Source organism: Ursus americanus, chromosome 6 (assembly GCF_024610735.1).
Source record: "Ursus americanus isolate L20-20 chromosome 6, mUrsAme1.1.p, whole genome shotgun sequence".
NCBI lineage: Eukaryota > Metazoa > Chordata > Mammalia > Carnivora > Ursidae > Ursus > Ursus americanus.
The window spans coordinates 39,205,270-39,225,562 of NC_142132.1; the positions used below are offsets into that span (position 1 = coordinate 39,205,270).

General features: G+C 39.2%; 1 protein-coding gene across 6 annotated transcripts in view; it reads left to right on the plus strand.

Annotated features, from left to right (window-relative positions):
• ERCC6 (ERCC excision repair 6, chromatin remodeling factor) overlaps positions 1–20,293 on the plus strand; it is a 72,355-nt gene that overhangs the window by 19,253 nt on the left and 32,809 nt on the right. For all 6 annotated transcript variants that reach the window (XR_015724779.1, XM_087862938.1, XM_045809895.2 and 3 more), the window contains 3 exons: positions 7,978–8,103; positions 12,915–13,073; positions 19,907–20,042. Coding sequence is in view for 5 of the 6 variants with exons in the window: in XM_087862938.1 (XP_087719064.1) it covers positions 7,978–8,103; positions 12,915–13,073; positions 19,907–20,042 (421 nt within the window). In the remaining variant the exon portion in view is untranslated. The remainder of the gene's footprint in view (positions 1–7,977; positions 8,104–12,914; positions 13,074–19,906; positions 20,043–20,293) is intronic.

The window sequence follows — 20,293 nt, forward strand, 5'->3', positions numbered from 1 at the left end:
GTATTTCATCTGCTCAGATGTGCCAATTAAGTCCACCCAGATAGACCATAAAAAGGCAGATAAGAAAAGTAAAACACTGAGTATCTCAATTTAGCAAATTAGACTAATCTGTAAGGGATTCTTAGCTGTCTGAAATAGAAGACCTATTGCACTACAGAAATGCAAACTATATTAAATACCCAGCTTGGTGCCTTGAATATATTTTTAAAAATCAAGTTGTACTCATTGTGCTTCTGTTGTAGAATTTCTTTCGTGGTTATTGCAATAAGTGGAGAATGAGCCTGAGATTGAAATTTCACCCTGTATTGAGAATGATTTAACTATGTGGTGTGTGACTTTTTCCTCACAGCGCGGATCCGAACTCTGGGCTTGGTGGACCTTGCAATGTGAAAATGAAGGCAGAGCAGTTAGGTCACTTTTGAATTTCAGGCAGCTGAATATAGGGCTTCCTTGGAGTTTGGGAGCAGGCATGTTCGTTTTATTACTATATGACCTGAAGCTACTAATAATTGACAATTTCTGTTGATCGGTATATTTTGTCTGTTTTGTGAGTTGGCATAGGCATTGGTTTGTCTGTTTATTAAATGTATCCTATGTGTTTGTTAAGCCCAGATTATTTGTAGTGAAAAGAATTGCTAAGGTGTTTTTACTGTTACTTGAAAAAGTTGGCAGCTGTACAGTGAAGAATGAGTTTTGACTCACTTTGTGCAGTATTGAGGTGGGGGAAGGAAATCTTTTGAGACAAATTTGAATCGAAGCTTTAGAATTTGGTTTGCTCTTATAAAATTGTTTTCATTTTTTAGTGATTAAAGAGGTGATTATTGACTCTTTGGCTTATACTATGAGAAAAGGGGGTTTTAGGTAGTTTGAAAAATATTTTTGAGAGACAAGATTATGTAACAGGAGTACAGACTCTGTGGGCTGATTATCTGGGTTTGAATCTTTATGTTAGTGATCTTGGGTATCTGCCTCATAGGGTTTCTAAGGATTAAATGAATTAATACAGGTAAATTACTTAAAACAGTGCCCAGGACACTGTGAACATCAGTAACTATTCTTGTTGTTATTACTTAGTATTTGTTTTCTGACTCTAAATTTAAAAAAACATATACCTAGTGTGGATGTTTGTATGTATAATTTCAAAATACAGCTGGTCTAGAGCTAGCAAATGTTACTCGAGGAGGTGATATGTGACATAGGGGTTAGAAATCACAGGCCACAGAACTCAATGCCAGAGTGTCACGTAGTAGCTGTGAGATCTGCCACATCTCTTCATCTGTAACATGGGGATCATAGGAGTACTTTCTTCAGGGGTGGTATGAGGATTACAAAAGATAATATATCTAAGCTATTAGGCATATGTCAGGCACTCAGTAAATATTAACTATTCCTGTTTGCATGCCCGCTAGGTTAAACATTTACTACAAAGATTTCATTGAGCCAGTAGGAGGGTCTGTGAGAATCATGAAGAGCCTATAAATATTGATCTATATGAAAAGGTGTCCTCTTTCCAAAGTAAAAGGCAGTTTTAAAGTTGGTATTGATATGCACAGCCAGATCATTATCTATTATAATACTTAGTTTTGTTGATGTCAGGCTTTTCTTACCTCTCATACATTTTTTTATTAATACGATAAGGTCCACTTAGTGATAAAATATCTGTACAAATAGGAGCACATTATCAGTAGTTGTTTGGGGAGAAATAAACATTATTTCTCCTTTGAATGCACTAGGGGGCACTAGACCTCTGCCCAGGGGGCATTCTTCAAGCTTCCATAGCCTGCTCGCGGGTTCTAAGTGTGTGTAGGTCAGGATTACACTTTGGTTCCTCACGGTTTTCTCTGTTCTCAGGTCAGTGTTCAAGATTATTCTGTAGTGTCTTGTAAGGCTTGATTTCCACATTCCTTGCTAACCTAGATGTGTAGGACATCATTCCCCAAGTGGACTGTGATAATCTTACTCTGGGCTGGTGGCATGGATGGACTAGCATGAAGGCCTTCTAGACTTGGGGGCTACGTCTAACTCCTTTCTGTGCAAGATTGCAGTAGATGTTTTCACAGTTGTTATTTTTTATTCATATTTAACCTACAATTAACGAAAATGTCTCAATTTTACTTTTTTGTATAATTTCCTGCCAGTAATTAATTGTGAGATAGCATTTGACATGTATGCAGTATAAAAAAATAGTTTCCAAAGGGTGTAGTATATATATTATCATGTACTGCTGTGAGAACCCTTTATTTGGCTCCTTCGGTGGCCGAGGAGACAAATGCAGTGATGTTGGATGATGTTTCTAAAGTTCAGATCTCCCCTTGCTAGTTATAGACCTGAAATGTAGCTCTCTGCCCACATCTGGTTTGCACTTCTCGGTGGGATCTGAAATCTGTTTTTTTTACTGGGTTCTCCTCTAGTGGCTGCCACCGAAGTCTGAGGAGCTGTTGGAGTTAGAAAGTCTCCCCAGTGACTGACGTCCTTCGTTTTATTTGGTTGCAGCTGTGACTATTACATGTGTGGATTAAAGAAAAAGATGAAGCATCCAAAGCATTATTTCCTTTCTAGTAATGTCAGTGTAGTTTAGGGCTAGTTAAGCTTTTTTTTCCCATGTGTCAGAAGATGAATTCTTTCATTTAAAAAAGTTGAATATTTGCCCACCCTTTCCACCTGGTCCTAGGGAAGCGTGGACCCAAACTCAGGGCTCCTGATTCTTCCCAAGGACTGGTGTGTAGAAACCAGTTTTGTTGCAAAGTAAATCCACTGGAAAACCCATAAAACAGAACTCAGGACTTGAAAATTACTTACAAAATTTTTATTACTCAATATAATGAGCTTCATCTCCTGTCCTTTTTTTTTTCTCCTTATAAAAGTAAGAATTTCTCTGATTTCGTCCTTGCCATGCCCTGTTCTTTATTGTGGACCTTAACCATGTTTGTCCAGTGGATGGATCTTGTAGTACCTTCACATCATACGTGTGGAAAGAGGAGGAATGCAGCAGGAAGTAGGCTGTAAATGAGATAGAACAGGACGGTTCTTGAACCCATTTTTCAATGACCTACTTTGACCATTCTCAAGCCACGCTTCTGTCCCTGGTGTCTTCCTTACCCCTAGCCTAAATCTAAACCTCATTCATTCATTCGTATAGCATTTACTGAGTATCTGTGTTAAGGTGGGCCATTGTCTGGTCTCTAGAGGTATGAAAATGGCTAAAACAGTCTCTGGCCTCAGGTGGCTCCCAGTCTAATGGTGGAGACAGATACGGTTTTCAAATGTTGCTGAACACTTGGTGAGTGTTCTAGTAAAAACACCAGGTGTGCCCATGGTGCCATGGGGTTGGGAAGGTAACTGGAGGACAGGACAACTCTGGTTCGTCAGAGAGGGCTTCCTCCTCCCGAGGCACTGCTTGAACAGAGCTCTGATAGGTCCATGGGGGTTGTTGATGTGTTTGCGGGAGGGAGGTTGGGACACTACAGGAATGCAAAATGGCACAGGAAGGAGGAAACCACAAGGTAGTGGCATAATGACAGCTAGCCGTGTTTGCCCACTTATATATTTTGAACATCCTTGGTGTTCTGGAAATTTTCCGTTGAAAGTAAACTAAGTTTAAATGGTGGCCGCTAGCTCTCAGGTGTATTCTTAGGATTCCATTGACAAGGTGCCTTAGCAACTGGAGGAGGTGGTGTTCCTCGTATAGTTCAACTGGTTATGCTGTGCATTGTTGCTAGCCACCCGGCCCTGGGTCCGAGTCGCTTCTGACAGATCGTTATTGTGGTCTCAGCCCCAGGCCCCACAGCCTGGGCCAGGTTCTCATTCTTGCACGAACGTAGCAAAGCCAGGGAGCAGTTTCTCTGCCTGCATCTGATTGGAATTGTAAGTTTATGTTTATTGCTGGGTTCTTTTCTAAGTGGCTGCCAGTGGAGTCGCTAGCAGGCTGACGATGGGAGGCGTGTGAAGAGTTAGAAACCCTGCCAGGGAACACTGGGCCCGCTTGCTTTTATGTGGCTGCAGCTGTGACTATGACATGTGCGGAGGTTTTTAAATGAGAGCATAGAAAATATGAGAAAGTTCTTTCTTTTCCAAAAATGTAAATATTGGACTATTTACTGCCCCCTTCCACTTTTAAAATCCATTATGTAGCTTCTTTTGTTGCAATAACAGAATTTAGACATTTTGGGACCATACATGATTTTTATGATTTTAAATCACTGGGGCCTGAATCTTCATCTCAACCCACCCCCAACCAATTTTAAGTCATTCTGTATCTGTTTTTTTCTTACTGCCATATAAAAAGCAGCCATACTTCATGACAGCTCCCTGTTTACACATCTATTACAGAATTTTAAAAGTGAGGTATTCCAGCAGGTACCTTCTAATGGGTAGGTGTGTTTACTCATGGTGATCACGTTATTCGTAATAATTTTCTGAGCATCTGTTTGATTCCCAAACATGGGTTTTGTTCAGACGTACGTGTTCAGGTAGTTCTGGTAAGCCCTTGTGGTGCCTCGCATTATCGCAGCAGATTGCCTTGTACTATATATTGCCTCCACTTCCTTCTCCGTATGGGAACAGAGTGGCAGTACCAGCCTGTGAGGATCACGTCTGAGTTGGTGTGAGGGTTTCGGTAGGCAGACGTGATTATGTAGAACAGTGTATTTATTTGTTGAGTACTTACATTCTAGGCTCATGCTAAGTGCTTTACATGTGACACCTCATTTAATCCTCCCTAAGTCTAGGGAAGTACGTGCCATTGTTCTCTCCACCTCCCACTTGAGGAAAGGTAGGTGCTGCCAAGGCTGAGTGACTTGCTGAGGGTTAAAGAACTGATAAAAAGCAGTCAGGATTTGATTCTAGACCGTCTGGGTGCAGACTTTTCGTGTTTTGGCCTGTGCTTGCTCCGTGCGTCAAACCCAGTTTATTCCTAGCACAGAGATCCCTTTACACCTGCTGGCCAGACAGATTGCTCAGCCTGCCAGGCTGCAGGACAGGCAGGTTAAGCACACAAAAGAGAGCAACTTTAAGACCCTTAATGGCATCTAGGTTGGGAAAGACTTCTGTTTCTCTCAATTCAGGTGAATCTGGCCCTCCTCCACCTCCCTAGTCTGCCATGGCGTCCTTCTTGTCCGTCGGCACTTGGTGCTGCACTGCCTCAGTGGGCATTGGTTAGATGGTCGGAGGTCTGTTTTGGCTACAAGCCACATGGGGAATTACTGCTTTATATAACAGAAGGATGTCTTAGCCTGAGCCGCATATGCATGTGGTTTTATAACCCTGGTATTTTCTGTCTTTAATATGTGTATATGATTCTACTGGGGCGATTTGTCTTCACAATGGTACAAATGCTTGTAGGCAATAATGATTTTTCCCTACCACCTTTAGTCATCCTTTAGCCAAACTGTATAAACGTTCGGCTCGCTTCATCTTTATGAAGCGGAAGGCACTGGAATGCAATCATTTCTGTAGTGGCTTATGTGGTTTCCTAGGTGCTGTGTTCTGTGGTGACATGATGCCTGTACCTTTTAGGAGGGAGGAGAAGGAGGAAGCTGAAACCCTGTTGACTCAGAGTGATGCAGTGGGAAATTGAACGGCCACAAAGACTTGCTGGCTGAGTCTGAGGAAATAGCTATCATCTGTCAATGGAGTTTAGTATGTGATACTCTTTATGTAAAGTATTTAATGACTTTATGCCAAACTTCTAAAACCAGTATCTTCTGGTGTTTTTCTTTTTCTTCCTGTAAAATTATCTTAGCATAATTGCAAAATGGAGTGTTTTTAAGTGGATTGGTAGTTTTTGTGATTCTTCTGAGTTTTGTATTATTCATAAATTTGGTAAATACAAGTATCTTTTGTTTTGCAGATATTTGGTTTTGAGTTCTGATAGTAAGGAATTTGGATACTGAGGAATATCTTGTTATGTGAAATTGCTTGCTCACTAAATTTCAGATAGTAGGTAGCGAGAATCCAGATATATATACCAGGAAAATGGATGTACGTCATTTGGTTTCTAAGTTTCAGTAGCGCGTCTACTTAGCTACCAGGAATTTTCAGCCTTGGCACTATTGACATTTGAGACCAGATAACATTTTGTTGTGGAGGCCTGGCTTGTACATTGTAGGGTGTTTATCAGCAGTGTCCCTGGCCTCCACCTGCTAGATGTTAGTAGTGTACCTCCCTCCCCACAGCAGTTGGAACAACTAAATATGTCTCTAGACATTGTCAAATTACCCTGGGGGGCAGGGAGGATGGCCAAATTGCCCCTGGTTGAGAACCACTGCTGTGCACCATTGCACTTAACTAAATTTGTTCGTAATATGAAACTCAGAAGAATAGCAAAGACGATTATAGGCACCGAGAGGTACTTCATTTCATCAATTGCACGGAGATAATTTTTAAGGAAGAAAAATAAAAGAGAGGAAGAGATTGCCTTTAGAAGTTAAGCACAAAAAGGTCATTAAATATTTTATATAAAAAGACTATCTCATGGTTATATGACAGCAGTTTTCTTAGGCTTGGCTATGTACTGCCTCTTAAATTTCCTGTTCTTCTCTGGAAATTACCAACAGTGCTTATTTATAGCTCCTCTTAGTACCCCGAGAAGCAGCTTCAGATCACCAGCTACTTCTTCCTTATTGATTGCAGTTGTATCTCAGGTAGCCCTTCCTTTTGTTACTTTGAAGAGTGAACATTCTCAACAAGGCAAGACTTTGTATCAGAGGGCGTGCTTTAAGGTCCTCCAGCGGCTACCTCGATGGGGTTGCCTGTTGCTCTTGTATTTGGCCTCCTGTGCTGGTGTGGTAATTGATACTGGAAAACACCATTGGTTAAACCGAGCAGTGTATATGATATTATCCTTCCATTTTCTCATTTACTTTCCTCCACACATTCTCTTAATATTCTTACATAATCAGTGGCGGTTAAATATCTTAGACATGTTGCTGTTCTCATTCCCTTCCTGTGAGCTTTTTACTTTGAAGGCATTTATCTGTATTGCTTTATTCCATTCCCACCATTTTGTGAAATTCACATTGTGAGATGCATGCATACTGAGAAAGAAAGGTCATCCTTTTATTTTGGAAGTAAATAGAATGTGAGGCTATTGAGTTGTGTGTGTGTGTGTGTGTGTGTGTGTGTGTGTGTATTTTTTAAACTCATGATACCGGTGTCCATTATATAGTTACTTGGATGCAGAATTAGTCTGGTTAAATGACTACACCTTCCCAACAACCTCAGTGTGTTGTTAAGACTTTCAAATCTTTAGACATTTCTTCTGGTATACATACATGGCATCACCCCTCTGAAATATAAACACTCATCTTATTTTATATCTGAAAAGCATCATATTACTAAATTTATAACTTAGATTTTATTTAATGAACACTTTTTTTCCTGAGTTAGATTTTATTTAGTGAACACCTTTTTTTCTAAGTTGTTTACTTATCAGTCCTTTGATATTGCTGATGGCCCTCCATTAAGTAAATAATATGTTAATCTGATATATAGCAATTTTGACCTAACCTTTGCTTTTTGTTCAAGATACTGTGTTGTTTTATGCTATGACCGTCATATCTTTAGCACAGAAATAGTAATGATAAATAAAATCTATTTTTTGTTATATTGCCATTTTGGAAATAGTTATATTGAAATTTTCACTGAGTCTTTTCTAGAATTAAGTTCATATATCTTAGGAAGTAGAAGAGAAATTTCCCCTTAGGGTATGCCAGAAGAGGCACAAGTAGTTTTGATAATGAAATGGGACCTTACAGAAATATTTCTAAAGTAGCTGTAATAATTCAAATAAGAATTGAATTGAAAAGGAAGGAAAAGAGAATTTTTTTTCTTTGAATATCAGTGTTTTGGGTAATGACGGTGGCAGAAAGCTAAAAGACCATTTTAATTTCCGTCTTTTTCCTGTGCATTATCTAGAACTGTGCTTTAATCTGTCTTGTAACCAAAATAATGAAAATATGATTTTTCTTTTCATGGTAGGAGATGGAATAAGCTGAGGCTGCAGGACAAAGAGAAGTGTCTGAAGCTCGAAGACAATTCTGAGGAGAGCGATGCGGAGTTTGATGATTTTAAAATGCCAGGTTTTCTGTTCAAAAAGCTTTTTAAGTATGTGCCGTGTGTTCTTTCCTTTATATCTGTCATCAAGCCATTGTGTACAAATTAATATTTTAGATATGATACAGTAGTTACCTGTGGGCCCTCAAGGTACTTGCAGCAATTTATTGCAAATACAGATATCGTCAAATGAAATTTTAGCCACGTGCTGCTCATTAAAAGTAGATGATAATAAATGGCCTAAAGTGCGCATGGGGCACGTTTGTAAGCTGGTGAATCTATGTGGACCTGTCTCAGCCAGCTAAAAGCAACACATTTAAAAGCCATCTACGTCGAATTATTTTTTTGTTCTTAGTAATTCTAAGGGACCAAACCTCTAATTTCTTAAGTCAGATGAATTAAGTAAGAAGAGTTGTATATTAAAATCAATATTGGGGTGGTTTTTTTTTTTAACTTCTGTGTAGAAATAAAAACTATTGAGAGTAGTTTGAGTGTTTTATATTGTACCTAAGGGTATAATACTTTTGAGCTGACCAAATGTGCATCTAAATATTTTATGTAGATGTTCTAATGTCAAAAGAGAAGATCTAGGCAAACACCTTTGGCATTAAGTTGCTATTTCAAACTGACTGTGTTTCCTTTGTGAAGTGGCCGAGTGTTCCAGATAACCGGGAGCTGTGTAATAGATGCTGTAGCCTACATGGCCTGGGCCAGTCTCCCGTGATGAATGTAAATACGGAAGCGCATTTTCCGTCTCATCACTCCTGGGATTTACTTAACAAGATACTTTAGGAAGGCTTCTTCAGTGCATATAGGAAGTTAAACCATTATATAGTTACTTTCTGTTCAGTAGCATCATTTGGTAGTTGGGTGTGGGATAGAAACTTCTTTCTTTGAGACAATTATGCTTAATCTCCTTCTAGATTCAGTTGTCTGCCATGCCTTAAACTTGTGCAAGATGTCTATTTAAAAATAACATGCTTTTTATATTTCCTCTCAAAGGGCTTATATTATAGTTTTAATTTTTACCTCAATGAGGGGAGGGTGGGCAAAAGGCGTTGGAAACAGTTATTTTACCTCACTAAATATATAGGAAAGCTTAAATCCTAAAAATGTGAAGTGTGTTGGTTGGGTTGCCATAACTGGACAGAAGCCGACTTATGTAGAAATTCAAATCTGAATCGCTCTAATAATTTTTGCAGACAAATCATTTTGTAGCCCAGAGAGGTGGCTACTTTGTTTATTGCTTCTCCCAAACGAAAATTAACTGTGGAAGGGTATGTAAACAACATTTATTGACAACTCTTTTTATCTTCTCTAAAGCGATTGCTTATTAAGGAACAGTCCAGATAGTACCAGTGTTGTACTAGCAAAAGAAATACCCAAATTATAAATTTAAATTGATTTAACGAAGAAGGATACTTCTGCATGTGTAGTAAGTTGGTATATAGCCTCAAGAGTCAAGTTGAATGTGCACTTTTGTATAAGTGTGAGAATTTGTGCTAACGGAATTTCACAGTTACTAGAACCAGACTTTGCTTACTAAGGGTATATAGGTTTCAGTGTATTGACTTATTAACCCTGTAGTAGTTAATGTAAATACATGTCATGTTTGTTTGTTTTAATTTGTCTTAATTACACATTTCTGCAAAGTATTTTGTGTTCATTTCTAAAAAACATATTCTCAAAATAATTGTTATTAGACTTGTTCCTTTTCTTCTGCTGTATGAAAAAAATTAATAGGATTGATAAGTTTTCATTTTGCCTTTATGATTAAGTTTTAGCCAGGCCAGTTTAATTTTCAGCCGTAGATATATTTTTGCTGTATTTATTGCACTCTGTGGAATTAAATTAACAGGGTATAGTTGTACACAAGGGAGTCAGAAGCTACAGTTATCCATTTAAGCGCTATTTTCTCTAAGATCATGTTTAACTTTTAAATTTCTGTTTTGAAAGTTTGCCCAGCAAATGCATTCATCTGTATAATTTAGCAATCAAATGACAAACTTCAATCTTTTGACCTTACTTTTAGCCACACTAGCAAATGGAATCTTGGGTTAGTGTGACAATGCCAAGATATATACCAATTATTTGTGGTTATTTTGTGATACTTCATTCTCATGGGGAAAGCAGAGTATGGTCCTTTTTTTTTTTTAACTATTGTACAATAGTTTGTAAAATATCTTTATAAGGAGTAATTTTTTATATGCCTTTCAAAGGTTCTGAAAACTATTCTGTAACCTTTCATTTGAAGTATGTCATTGTTTATAGTGTTTATTAGGAAATTAAAGCAACAAAACCTAAGTCACTTAGTGGCACTACTGAAACCAGAACCCAGGCTCCCTAACTCCTCCTCATCCAGCGACGCACACCTGCCAACCAATGTGCTGGTGCGGTCTTAGGGCCTTTGTAGAAAGAAAGAGCCACTCTGCCATCTTTGTACAATGTCTCAGTTGTTGGGGATTTCCATGTAGTGGTGTGACTTACAGGGCCACCTAGTAGATATTTTTCCTTAAACCATTTCTTTAGTGTTAATCATTTTATAAACACGAAATCGTATGCCCTTGGAGATTACATTTGTAAATGAGGAGAAATCACACTATTATTGCCTCTCCTGGGTCACATAGGATGCAGCTGTCTTAATGCCCTCCTAAACTCCCTTTGGGATACCGTGCAGGTTGCCATTCTTTATTCCTTTCATGGTTTCTGGAGTGCTCCTCTAGATTTTCCCCGCTTAAATTGATTGGCCCCAAACAAAAAGAGATGTTGGACCCGTGTTAGGAGAGGTGGTGTGGTGTAGTGGTGAAACACTAGAATGATCACTGGGAGATTTTCGTCCTTACTCAGCCTGGAGGAGCTGGTCCCATAGTTGTTCTCCACCTCGGTAAAAGGAGGTTGATTAACTAGTATTTAGTGCTTCTGATCATACATCAGGTTTTTTTGCACTATATCTTTATCCACAGCTGAGATTGGTTCATTGTTGTGGTTCACAGTCAGCTTTTAGCCTACATCAGGGGTTCTCATCCTCAGCACAACTGACGTTCTGGACAGAATAATTCTTTTGTTTAAGGACTCTTCTGTGCATTGTAGGATGTTGAACAGCATCTCTGGATTCTACCTACTAGATAACAATTGTACTTTACCAGTTTGAATGACCAAAAATGACTCCAGGGATTGCCAGATGTCCCCTAGGGTGCAAAATAATTCCCCATTGAGGACCGCTGGTCAAGATTATCTCCTAAGTGGAGTCACTTTGGAAGGAGAGGTTCTGGATTTCAGTTCTGGCTTGCTCGTTTTTTTCCTAGCAGTGTGACCTTTGGCAAGTTACTTAACCTCTGTGTGCTTTCACATCCTAACTATAAAATGGGTTGCTTTCTTTATGCAGGGTGGTTGTGAGGCTATATCCAAACCACGTGGCCTTCTGCCTCCCCGGCATTGGCTTCTTAAGGAGTTAGTAGCCATTATTCTCTGATTATGTACCATGTGTTAATAGAACTTGTTGTTCTTCAGTTTAATGATCTTTTATCCATACTAGACTTTACTGTGTTTTGATTTTTAATCCTCTTCCTCAGGGTGCATATTCAGTGTGTATAATAGCAAACTTAATAAGCAGCAACATTCTCATTCGAAGTTTTAGATAGATAGTAATAGCAACAGCTAGAGGTAAACTTTTGGAATTGATTCTGGGGGAAACTACTGGGGGAAGTTAATTATAACATATGATTAAGAGATGAAACTAGTTCAACAAGGAGTAGAGTTCACAGTGAGATTTTAGGTAGACATACCACACATATTGGAGTAGATATCAGGCCAGTAAACCAACAACAAAAATGCCTGTGTTTAAGATGGGAAGCTCATCAGCCTTGGTATTTTTTTTTGGAAAAAAAAAATCTTTAGATTTCATGGTCTTTTAAATATTTTTTGCCTTAGATTTGTTTTTACACTTGGCATATATTTTTCATATCATTCTATGATGTCTTTCTTCACTCTCAAAAATGCTTCTTGCGTTATCCCCTTTTTAGCTTCATTTTTAGATTATAGATTAAATATGCCATTGATGGAGAAAAGAAAATACCAACTTTGTTTTTATAGGAGAACATATTATTTTTCTTTGTCTTGTACTCCTTATTTAAAATTTTAATAGCTCTGATCTTTCTGTATCTATGATAAAGCCCCTGAATCAAGTTCTGCTTTAAAATATTAAAAAGACTTTTTGTATTGTTGAGTCTTTAAAGTGTTCTTTTTTTCATCTGCTAATAATATGAGAGAATCATCTGTCATGTACTAATTTTGTGAGCAGCCCTTTTATTCAGACTTGTTTATGGCCTTAAAATTCAATTAAATTTTTCCTATAAAAGATAATATAATTGTCAAGTGACTTTTCAAAAGTATGTGCTGTAAATTGTAGTGTTCTGTCTCTTGCTTTTTGATGCTGTTGAGATAGAAAAAGTAAATGTTAATGCCTCTTTTTCATAGAAAAAATATTGGAACTTTATATAAGTAAAAATATTTGAGATTTTTTTCTGGAAAGATACTGAATAAAAGATAATAAATTTGTGCTTGTTTACCAAGCTATTTCTAATGTTGAAAAAGAAATGAAATAGTCCCTAATTACCCCATCTATCAGTTTAATTAGAAATGTGTTAACATGTTCTATAAAGAAAAATTTGTGATTTTATGCCTAGGTAATCAAAAATGTATGACCTTATAAATATAATGCTCATGTAAAACACACATCCGGCATGTTTCTCTGACTGGTACTAGAACCTAGCCAAATGATTAATTCATGAGTACTTTCTGTTATGATCTGTATTATCCACCATTTGCCATTTTCTCTTTCTTGTTGGTGTTTGTTGTTGTAGGTACCAGCAGACAGGTGTTAGGTGGCTGTGGGAATTGCACTGCCAGCAGGCAGGAGGAATTCTGGGAGACGAAATGGGATTGGGCAAGACCATCCAGATAATTGCCTTCTTGGCAGGTCTGAGCTACAGCAAGATCAGGACTCGTGGTTCAAATTACAGGCAAGTGCTCCTCTGCAGACTGTCAGTCTGTGGAGCTCAATTAATATTTCATCAGATGTATTGCTGTGGAGGAGGGTCTTGTGAATTATTGATGACATTTCAATTACAATATTCCTTTAATTCTTTTAGTGGGGGACATCAAAGGAAAATTTTTACGAGACAATGGAGCTGTAGGGCAGGAGAAATTAAACATGTAACACTTTTAATGAATTCCAGGCATTGATGCTTCATTTTGCAGATGAGCCCCACTAGATATTTTGGGTCAATACAGTGTCTAAGGTTAGCTTCTACAAATGGATTGTTTACAAACTCAATTATGTTAATATCGATAGTTTACACAATATGGAATTTTAAATTGGGTATAATACCTTTAGTCCCATTTATTAAATTTTACATTAAAATATTTGTTCTGGCAGGAGACCAGGTGAGCATTACAGTAAGTACAAAGTCTATTCATGGGGAAAGTTGGAGCTTTGGAGAAGCCATTCTCCCGAATTTCTTTTATAATCAGTATGTGCGATAGCATTTGTAGATAGTAATAGTGGTTGGATTGGTTTTTTTTTACATGAAATTGTCTGCTCACTATGCTTTCTTCTCCCTCTCCCAATCTTCAAGAATTTTATATCGACTCTAAAGCCAAAGCCTAAATGATTGCCTAAAATGATGGAAAATTATGTTTGGATTGTGATCTTTATTCTCTTTAGGAATTTAAATGAACTATTAAAGCTGTGGTATTCAGAAAGAATCAACATTTAAATTGTGTTAGTTCAGTATGTTGGGACTGAAATATTTCTCTTGAAATACAGTGAGCATTTATTTCCATACTAAAGCTGTAAATTGGCTTTATGTAAATCAGTATTGGTAAAAATAATACGAGGTGAATTATGTAGGATAGTTCATCTCTAACCCAGATAATCTGAGAGCTCCTTGGATTCCAGTAGGTTTATCTAATGAGTAACAGCAAGATATTTACTAGACGGTTATGTTGTAGCAACCTCAGACACTCACTGAATAGGGTTTAGAGGCACCTTCAACACAGTTCCAATGTGCCTGAAGTCAGCAACTGCAGAGAGTGACTGTCCTGCGCTCGGGTTTGGCCCCAGAGAAACGTTTAGTATGGAGCCAAATGCAAACCATAAACTATTGAGTAAAGAACTTTTTTTTTTTTTTAATCGTTAGTAGTGCTTTGTTTTTATTCCTTTTCCATTAATTTAACAGATCACACTTCTCATGAGAAGTATTCGTTTTAGGAATATTTTATATGATGTAGGAAAGGGAAAAAACATTTGGAGATTTTAAAATACTAAATACTTTGTTATTACAGGGAAGTTGTACTGAAGCAGAGGTTTTCCTTCAAATATTAGAGTTCTATTACATATTTTACTTGGAACCATGAAAACATTGCAGCCCAAGGGAAAAGTCAAAGTTGAAAATGAGCATTTAGTGTTTTCTTATCTATGAGTGTCATTAGTTTAGTGTTTTAGAAAGTGCTTTCTCTGTTCTAAATAAGCTCTTTGATTGGCGTGGCTCTGCATCTCTACCTGGATGTTTTTTTGTTTGTTTTTTTCTTTTTGGATAACTGGAATGCCCCAGGCTGCCCCAGATGGTTTCTAGGACAGTCTTTCTTTCCTTAAATGATTTCTGGGATTTTCTTATTTCCCATCTCTTATCTTCCCTTCCCTTCCTATTGTCATGAAACTTGTGTGGAGTCTAATACTCTGGGCCTACGAAAACTCAAGTCCTCCCTGCAGTGTAGTTTTGATCTAAAAATTAAAACATGCTCTCCAGAGTGGTGGCAATCCTACTAGGAGTGAAGGCAGGGCTAATAATGAGCAGCAGCTGTAATCAATTAACTATCAATGCTCATATCCTCTTTTCCATAATGAAATAGTGTGGCATGTTGGATGATAGCCCAGATTGTCTTTATTAAAATAGTATTGGTGGAAGTGGCTTCCCAGAATGCAGTTATGTATCAGCCAAACAGCCGGGCTCTTTATGAATAGAGGTGTGTTGGGGAGCGTGGTCCCCTCGACTTCCATGTGCCAGAGCAAATTGTATCACATTTTTCTCACAATTTTATAACCTGTCCACCTCTGCAACTCGATGAACTTGGAGTTCTTCGCTGTGTTTATGTCCTAAAGAAAAATAGATGAATGGTTAGATGAAGTTCTCAGTGAGCTGACATGGTTCATTTTGGCTATTTACATTTTCTCTGAACCCCTGTGAACTGTGTAGATTTGGGGGCCCTAACTTGAGATGGTCTTCGTGTTGCAGTTTTATGGCCCATGGTCTTTGAAAGTTGTAAGTCTCTGGGATACCAAGAAGAAACTTCATGGTAAAGAAGTTTTTTTTGGTTTTGTTTTTTAATGTGTTTTGCATGTGTGTTTGTTTTTAAAAGAGGGAGAAGCTTATTACGTGCAGTTGTAAAAATCTGTACTGGTTTTTGTGCTCCCAGTTCATCATGTGCATACTACCTTCTTTTCCCTTGGCCATTCATATTATAACGATAGGTCCCCTGAATTTCATGATGAGGAAATAAATAATTTACCTTTCAAACTTCAGTTAATACTTTAAGGTCTTGGATATCATTTAGTAAATTCCTGGTTACAAATAAAATGGCCTGAAAAAGTTAATGAACTTTCAAAGGTAAATATTTTACTTTGTAATTCCTGGTAAGTTCTAGCCTGTGGATAGCAGGGTTTCCATCCTGTAGGTTGAAGTATTTGACCATTGGAGCTATTGGCTTGTCCTAAACTCATTAGATAATCAATGCTAATCAAAGATGAAAGGAATTTTAGCCAGTTTGGTAATTGATGCTAATTACTCTAGTACATTTAGCCATTTCTTACGCTCATCTCACTGGTTTTGAGGGTTGGAAAAGGGTGGTTCAGTTGATGTGACAGTTAATGGATTTGATTGCCCCTCCTGTGGTTCAGCAACAATCTAGGTCTGCTCCTAGATTTCCACTCAGTGTGAAAACCTCCATAGTCTTCTAATAGAGGGAGAATGGCAGAAATGAAAGGGCATCATAATGCCAGATATGTGTTCAGCTAGAATAAAATATTGGTCCTAAATGACACTGTGAGTCATCAGTGTAGCCGTTTGCAGAAAGCATGTGATAAAAAAAAATAAGTGCATGTAGCTGAATAAAGCATGTGTATGTATTTATGCTTATTTGAAAGTGACTTTGTTTGTAAATATTTTAAACAGGTTTTGATTGGTTGTTTCCTAATCCCTGCTAAGCGCATATTGATAATAACTCATGTTCCCCATGGAGGATATAAAGAAGCTGGTGCATTTAATCCATTTAGAAGGAAATATTGTCATGAAGGGGGCCAGAACAGAGTCATGCCATCCCCAGGGAGCTTGAGGGGGTGCCTGCCCTTAGTGAGGAGCAGAACCTGGCTTGGGTATTTGGGAAGTGTCAAAGTCTGTTGTAGCCTCTACTTCTTGAGCCCTTAATATGGAGCAGAGGGGCAGGGGGCAGTAGCTGTAGCTGAAGGATGAGAGGATTTAGAAGTGGATGGAGGCATTTTGTCACATTGGAATATAACTGAGCCTCATTTCAGTTACGGCTTGTTTCTGTAATAGAACTGCAGGTATTTTTGAGCTGTGCAGAAGATTACTTTTAATATTTCAAGCACTGTGTGATTTACTCTGAGTAACTTACAAAAAAATTAAGCTCAGAAATTATTTACTGAGCTGTAGCAAAAAAATAAAAATTACCCACGATTCCCTAACTCAGAAATAATCTCTTTTAACGTTTCAGTGTATTTTCTACAACCTTTAAGAAAATGTTTTCATTTAATAAATCCAGTATTCATTAATTACATCCTGTGGTCTAGGCATTTGAAGAAGAGGCCATTCCTACCTTCAAGGGGCTTAGGAAGGATCTAACACACAATAAAAATACGAGTGATACCTGTTATGGTAGGGTTAGTATGGGGTCCTAACTAGTGTGGATATACCAAGGAAGAATCCTTAACCCATCCAAAGAGAAAAAGGAAGACTCTGTAAAAGAACCTCAGGGCTAAAACACAAGTAGATGGCAGCTAGGATAAGGGGAACGTCGAGAGATCAGAGGAATATGTGCTTTGTAGGAACTGAAGACAGTGCTGGCAGGTGGCGTGCTGAACCACAGAGGCAGATGTTGGGGTGGGAGCCGTGAGAGAGGTGGGGGTGAAGAGGTGAGCAGAGGTCAGTCCTTGTGGTCTCATAGGCCAGCTTAAGGTGTGTAGATTATTCAAGAGCAGTAGGCAAACATTAAAGCTTTTCAGGCAAAGGGATGAGACATTCAGATTTTTGCTTTTTTGAAATGTCTGTGCTAAAGAGTGTAGTAACCTAGGTAAGAGGTGATAGTGGCCAGACCTGGAGTATCAACAGTGTAGAAGGAGAGACAGGTGCTTTTCTTGGAGATAGACATGACATGAACTCAGTGTACGTTGAGTAGGTAGAGAACAAGAGGGACAGATCAGTGATGAAACATGGATTTTGAATTTGGGCACCTGGATAGTGGATGACAGTTCTTTCCATTGGGTTTGGAAACATGGGAGGAGGGCGAGGTGGGGGAGGATTGTGTGTGGTGCTGTGGGGACATTTAACTGGAGAGCCAGCAATTAGACATCCAAGCATATGGTACTTTGGAGTTCAGGAAAGAGATCTGGGCTGGGGACCTAGATTTGGTGTCACCCGTGTAGAGGGAGTAATTGCAGCTATGGGAATTAATGAGGTAGCACGGGGAAGTATACGTAGTGTGCATTTAGCTTCAGATATTCAACATCCTTGTTGGGCAGAAAAAGGTGGGGGAGGGGGAGAGTGGCAGTGATTCTGCCCCAGAATGAGTGAAATGTAGGCCACGTGACCTCAGCGTCCTCAGTCAGTCTTGGCTCCCAGTTGTCTCCTGTAGCATGAGCTGAGCGTGAGTCTAGTGCTGAAGAGATTCCCATAGTTAGTCTGACTTTTGCTTAATTTTCATCTTATGTACCAACTGGCGCCCAGCTCCCAGCAGGACTGAGGATGAAGTGTGGCCACAGTAATGGGAGTATGGATTTCTAGGCACAGGCAAAGGGATTGGTCAGACATGAAGAGGGACACTTGTTCCAGTATAATGGGGGGAAGGAGTGCAGGATGGTGCACATTCGGTTAGTTACCTGTGGTGTGCAATGTATCAGGATATTTTGGTTACAAGTAGGCAAAACCTTACATTGAGTCAGATGTTCACAGTATATGTGATACCCCTAGGAACCTACAGAGAAGGTGGGCAGTAGACACAGCATGATCCGCAGCTCAGTGATGTCATCAGGGTCCCAGGGACTTCAGTTTTCTCCTAAGGTCAGTTCTCCTTGTAGTCATCAGATCTCCTTGCACTGTAGCCCAACTGCCCAGCAGCCACTGGGCTGTGTTTCCTTGTTCACATGTGCTAGGAGAGACCGAGAGAGAAAAGTCTCCCCCAGCCTGGAATGGGAGTCCTTCCTTCCTTATGCTGAGTGAACCAGTCTTACCAGGCCCTGAGTCGAAGAGTGAGTGGCGCCGGGGAGGGGGCCGGGTACTGTGTGCTGACAGCTGTGGATGAACCCAGGTTTCTGCTTCTCCCACAGCCAGGCAGTGGTCAGATCCCCATCAAGTACAGTGTGGGAAGAAAGAGGGAACACCAGCACAAAATCGTGGTTCTATTGGGAAGGAGAGGGAGGGATGAATGTTGAGATAGTGTCCATCACAACCAATCTGCCAGTTCTCTATGTGAAAGTGAGTTGGAGTGATTCCATAAATAGTTTTGTTTTATAAAAGACTTCTTATGAGCATTTTTCCAGGTTTTTAAATATTCTTCAAAAGTGATTTTAATGGTTCTGTGATATTCGATCTTATTTAACAAGCCCTTATAATATTTGCTATATGGCACTGTTCTGAACACTTTACAGGTATTAACTGAATTAATCTTCATTTAACCCTATGTGATCAGTACTATTATTATTCCCATTTAAGATGTGAAACTGAGGTTCAGAGAGGTGAAGTAATGTGCCCAAGATCATGCAGTTAATGTGTGCAGAGCTGGGTAGACCCAGGCAGCACTCCTAACGACTAGCTTGTGCTGAATTAAAGAAATGGAATGGTTTGTTCAGCACTTGTCTTTATGGACGTTTAGGTGGCACCCACTTTTTCCACGGTGTAGATAGTGCTACCGTGGATATCCCGGTACATGAGTGTGTGTTTGGGACTGCGGGGTCAGTGGGTGACTGCTAAGACTCTTGCTGTGTCGTGCTCCGCTGCTTTCCCCAAGAACAGTGCAGCTGCACGCTTGGTGTGGGCTTTCCAGATCACTGTGATGCCCCCACACACATGGAGAAGCGAGCAGCACGGTGTCATGAAAGCAGGCCGCGGCGGTCAGGAGACTGACCGTAGGAATTGCTGCGTCTGCTGGTAACCACGTCGCCTTGGGCATGCCAACCTTCGGATCCCCCGAGCACGGCAGCATTTCTGTCCTGCTTACTTCCCCACGGCTGGGAGGTTGAATGAGATCCTGTCGGTGAAAACTCCTACGATTCTCTGTTTGAAGAGATACATAACACCTTCCCTCACCTGGAATAGAAGAGGAAAGGAAAGTATTTTTGTTATGTAATTTTTGTTTCATTTTCTTTTACTTTACACTAGATCTCACTTACTGGGTGTTAACCTCAACAGCTTTTTCTTTAGAGAAAATATCAATAAATTTCCATAGCTAGGCTTTTCTTTTTCAAACTGTTAACCTATTTGTTTCCTTTTTTGTTTTTTGGCGGTTAATCGTCCATATGCTGTCATTCACGGTTGTGTTTTCTTCTTGAACGTTTTGGATGCAGGTTCAAGGGGTTGGGTCCGACTATAATTGTCTGTCCAACGACAGTGATGCATCAGTGGGTGAAGGAGTTTCACACGTGGTGGCCTCCGTTCAGAGTGGCAATTCTACATGAAACCGGCTCCTATACTCAAAAAAAGGTAACACTACAGTACTTCAGTACCTGTTGGTTTGCTTGGTTTTAAACTTCTCCATTTTACATATTTGTTTCACCTTTGATCCCTGTATTTTTTTTTATTAATGATTTTTTATTATGTTAGTTACCATACAGTACATCCCCGGTTTCCGATGTAAAGCTCGATGATTCATTAGTTGTGTATAACACCCAGTGCACCATGCAATATGTGCCCTCCTTACTACCCGTCACCAGTCTATCCCATTCCCCCACCCC